This window comes from Tupaia chinensis, unplaced genomic scaffold, assembly GCF_000334495.1.
Source record: "Tupaia chinensis unplaced genomic scaffold, TupChi_1.0 Scaffold000383_1, whole genome shotgun sequence".
NCBI classification, from domain to species: Eukaryota; Metazoa; Chordata; class Mammalia; order Scandentia; family Tupaiidae; genus Tupaia; species Tupaia belangeri.
Window position 1 is genome coordinate 1,856,489 of NW_006159885.1, and position 4,543 is coordinate 1,861,031.

General features: G+C 56.0%; 1 protein-coding gene across 1 annotated transcript in view; it reads right to left on the reverse strand.

The window, feature by feature from the left end:
• CACNA1G (calcium voltage-gated channel subunit alpha1 G) overlaps positions 1–4,543 on the reverse strand; it is a 67,404-nt gene that overhangs the window by 21,361 nt on the left and 41,500 nt on the right. Inside the window, 3 exon segments of the mRNA XM_027773865.1 lie at positions 484–537; positions 2,270–2,462; positions 4,218–4,307. Of these exon segments, the coding sequence (XP_027629666.1) occupies positions 484–537; positions 2,270–2,462; positions 4,218–4,307 (337 nt within the window).

Below are 4,543 nucleotides of genomic sequence, written 5' to 3' on the forward strand. Positions count from 1 at the left end.
TCCTGCTGTTTGTAGCGATGACGTGGCCACCGTGGTTACTTGACTATTAATGAATCTATTCAATTATTCATCGTTACATTTCTAAAACAAATCCTTCCCTCTCTGCCCCTCTTCTCCTGCTCCTCTGGATCAAAGTCTCCCCTTCAGACAGAGACAGGAGAGATTTGCAGCTCTAATAATCGCTGGTGAGACCCAGGGAGGAAGCACAGGAGTGGAAAGAGGCCAGCGGGGGGCTGAGGGGCTCAGGCCTTAGAAGCCTTGGGTCCCCCGAGAGAGGAACTGGAGGAAGGGCTCCCAGCTCCTCGCCTCCTGCCCAGCTTAGCACAGACCTACGGGATGAAGCAGAGCCAGCACTTCAGCCCCTGCCCTCTCGGGGGCCCCAGAGACTCTTGGCCCTTCACCCCAGGATAGAATCAATGAGCCATGGAGAGGGAGCAAAGAGCACGTCCCCACGCACATGAACCCACACCCCAGACGCAGTACCTGACGCAGCGCTGGCCGAGCTGCCGGAAGCAATTACATCGTCCAGCATTAGATCTAAAAGAACGAAACACGACATGGGTCACTGGCTGGACCAGGTGTGCTGGGCAGGGCCCCTCAGCAGCTCACTCCCCTCCAGCTCTGCCCTTCACTGTGCTGAGCATGGGCGACTGGTTCTGAATGTCTGGCTCCAAACTGGGGGCACAAGGGCAGGGAAATACCAGGCAGGGCTGGCTGCCTGTCATTAGAACAGATGTCCACACCTTCCCACGCCACGGCCTCAGCTGCACCTGAGGCAGCCACAGACCCCAGAAGGGGAGCAGCTGGCCAGGCAGGCCAGTGCCTGCTGCCAAAAGAATCCCGCCTGCAGTTGCCCTGCTGGAGCTGCCCACCGCTAGGAGGGGCAGCACGGATGGAGCATGGAGGGCCCAGACAACCATTCACTGGGAGGCCAGGAGACAGGACTCCGCCCCTGGAGCTGAGCAGGGGGCTTTGGGGACTGGCGTTGAGGATGCCTCATCCACATGTCTCCTCTATGTCCTTGTCCTTGTCCTCTCAGGGAGCACTGGCCCTGTCCCACCCCCACCCTGCCCTGCAACTCCCACACTTCCCCCCCTCCTCACAGGCAGCAGGAGATGGAGCCAGAGGGCAGAGGGGAGCAGGGGTGCAGCAGCCCCTACCTCATAGTGGTACTCACATTTCAACACCCCCAAAGGAAAGCTCAGAGCACGGCACGCATCTTATCGGCGGAAGGAAGACGGTGTGTGAAAGGGTGGAGGGAGGCAGGGAAACCCCCAGTGCAAACAGAGGCAGACGCAGTCAGACACACAAAGGCTCAGAGAAACCCACACATAAAGACATTTAGAGAGACGTGGGCTGTGACTAAGAGAGTCACCGGGATGAGAGTACCAGACAGCCAGGCAGACGCCCCGCAGCCGAGGCAGGTGCAGATGCCTGCAGAACCGGGGACCCTTGAAGGGGCTGCACTCCTGCTGCTCGTCCCGCACCTTCCTAGACTCTGTGTGTCTTTTACTGAGTCTCGGTCCACCCATGGGATACGAGCGCAGGAGGGGTGGGATGGGGCCTCACTGCCGATGCCAGAGACGCTGCAGAGCACAGGTGGGGGGCTGAGGGGATAAGGCCAGAGAGTCATGGGTCTAGAGTTTCTGTGACCTGAGACCTGCCCTGAGCCGGGGAAGGTTGTTTTTTGTTTGTTTGCTTGTTTTTAAACATTTAGGGGAAAAAAAGAAAAAGAAGTAAAAAAAAAAAAAAAAAAGAAGAAGAAGAAGCCGGGGAATTTTGAAGATAGGGAGGGCCCTGCACGGGCCTAGCTCGGCAGCTTCAGATGCGAGGTGGGCACAGGACCTGGGTGGTGCTTGCCAGCCCTGAGGTGGGTGGGACTGGCACCTGGGCCGATCCTGGGTCGCTGGAGGCCGGCACAGGGCAATGCAACGGCAGGTTCCCATCCCATGTGGCTCCCCTGAGAGCCGAGCTGGGAGAGGCCGTGTGTCAGCTCCCACCTGGCATCTTCTGGGAGTGTGATGCTGAGAACCAGGGAGCCCTCGGGGTGGGAGAAGCTCCCCCTCCCCACAGGGCTGAACTGGTCTGCTTCATGCGGGCTCTAAAGGCAGACATGCTGTTGGGGGGAAGGAGGTGAAGAAGGGGGTGGGAGTATGTTCTCCCTGCCCCCGGCCCCAGCCCCCGGCCCCCTGCAGCTTGCAAGGCCAAGGTCAAGCACGACCCAGAGAGATGTGGAAAGACTACCGACCGGCCATCTGCTTCTCCTTACTCCTTCTCTTTTTCTCCAGCCTCCGGAGCCTCTTCTCCTCCCGCCGCCGTGCCTCCTCCTCCTCTTGGTGCTGTCGACACTTGTGAAAGTTCTCCACCACCACGCCCACAAACATGTTCAGGACGAAGAAGGCCACAATGAGCAGGAACGAGATGAAGTACAGCAGCATCCAGGGGTTGTGGTTCATGATGGGCTGACGGAGGGGCAGGGAAGACAGGCGAGGGCGTCAGCCTGAGGACAAGCTGTCTCAGTGCTGCCCCCACCTGGGCTCCTACGGGGCCCTGACTGGTGATGTGCATGAAGAGGGTGAGTTGGAAGGAGACCAGCAGGTGGCGTGGTGGTTAATGCGCTAGACACTCCCACATGGTCAACCAGGGTTCAAGTCTTGAGTCTAGTGGCTTGCTTTCTCATTTCCTCTCTCTCTCATTCTCACCCTCTGTCTCTTTCTGGTCAAACTAAAAAAGAAATGAATGAGTAAATAAAATAAAATAATAAAAAAAGAGGGTGAGTTCGACATGAACTATCTGCAATAGAAAGGGGTGGGGACTGTGGCAAGGCATAGGGTATATTTTCCATCTCAAAGCAGCTTTGTTCCAGTTAACTCCTGTTCTTAGGGATTTTTTGTTTTGTTTTGTTTTGTTTTGGGGGGAGAGGTTTTCGCTACAGGACGCGTGCACTCGCCAGACAGAGAGAGACACAGACAGAAAGCGAGAAATCACCCCCCGGGGGTATGGTCATGCCGCAATCCCTTCTCCTCCATTCTCCTCTAGGGATCCTGGGCACACACGGACACGCGCCCGGTGTGAGTTTTAAGCCACCGGGTCCGGGACGTGAACCGCGGTCAACTACGTGGGAGTCCAGCGACACAGCCATTACGCTAAATGCTGGTTCTCCTGTTCTTAGGGATTGTAAATCCAGTGTTCTTAGACCTTTGTACTCCCCCTGGCTGGGCCCAAATCTGGATTTTCATGTGAAAGTAACTTTTTTTTTTTTTTTTCAGTTTAGCTATAATGTATGTTTAACGATGGAGAGAGACAGAGAGAGAGAGAAAGTAAGAAATCATCCCCCAGGGGGATGGCCATACTGCAATCCCTTCTCCATTCTCTCAGGATTTTGGGCACACACACACACACCTTGTATATTTTTCAAGCTGCCGGGTCCAGGATTCAAACTGCACAGTTGGCCATGTGGGATCCAGCCACCTTAACCACCATGCCTCCTGGCTGGCCCGTGACATTCACCATTTTAATTTTTTTTAGAGAGGTTTTCCAGATAGAGCATGTGCACTTGCCAGAAAGACAGAGAGAGAGAGACAGAAAGTGAGAAATCACCCCCCACCCCGGGGGAGGGATGACCACACCGCAATCACTTCTCCTCCATTCTCCTCTCGGGATCTTGGGCATGCACGCACATGCGCCCAGCGTGAGCTTAAGCCACCAAGTCCGGGACTTGAACTGTAGTCGACTACATGGGAGTCCAGTGACATAGCCATTATACCAACTGCTGGTCCCTACAGTCACTATTTTTTAAAAAGTCTTTTTTACTGAGAGAGAGAAAGACAGGTGCCCTTGGCAGGGTCCCACCGCAGCTTGACCCTCCCTCCCCCCAGCTGCTCAGCCAGCCAGGGTCACAGGTGCTCAGGGGCACACCTTTGCAAGTTGGCCTCCTGTGTGGGTCTGCTACATGCAGCAGTGCCCTTCTGCCTGTGCCACCGCTGCTGGGCCAAAACGCACCAATTTTTAAAGGTTCACTACTAATTTAAAAAATGTCACACATTGCAGGTGAATAAAACATGCCCAGATCTGGCCCACAGGCCACCAGACACAGCCTCGGCTGCAAGAAGCGATGCCTTCCTGATGGTTGCTGTCACCTGCCTCGCTCTGTCCAGTGCCTGTACCGTTATGTCCTGAATCAGCCCAGAGACGGATGCTGTCCACCTCAGTCCTACCTGCTGGTCCACGCCCACGGCATCCAGCCCATCGTACATGATGTCCACCCAGCCGTCCTTGGAGGCCAGCACGAACAGGGACATCAGGGCCTGGGAAGGGGAGACACGGAGGAGGAGGCTGCCTGAAATCTAGGAGGTGCGGCTGGCCCACCTACCACCTGCTCCCACAGTGCCTCTTGCTGGCTGCTTAGGACTCCCCAGGCCTTGAGGGGTCTAGCTGGAGTCACACCCCAAGAGAACTCTCTGACCTGGAGTCCCATGGCCGGTCTGAAGCTAGAGGAGCCATGGGAGGTGACTTCATGTTCTGAACTCAGCCAGGTAGGGAA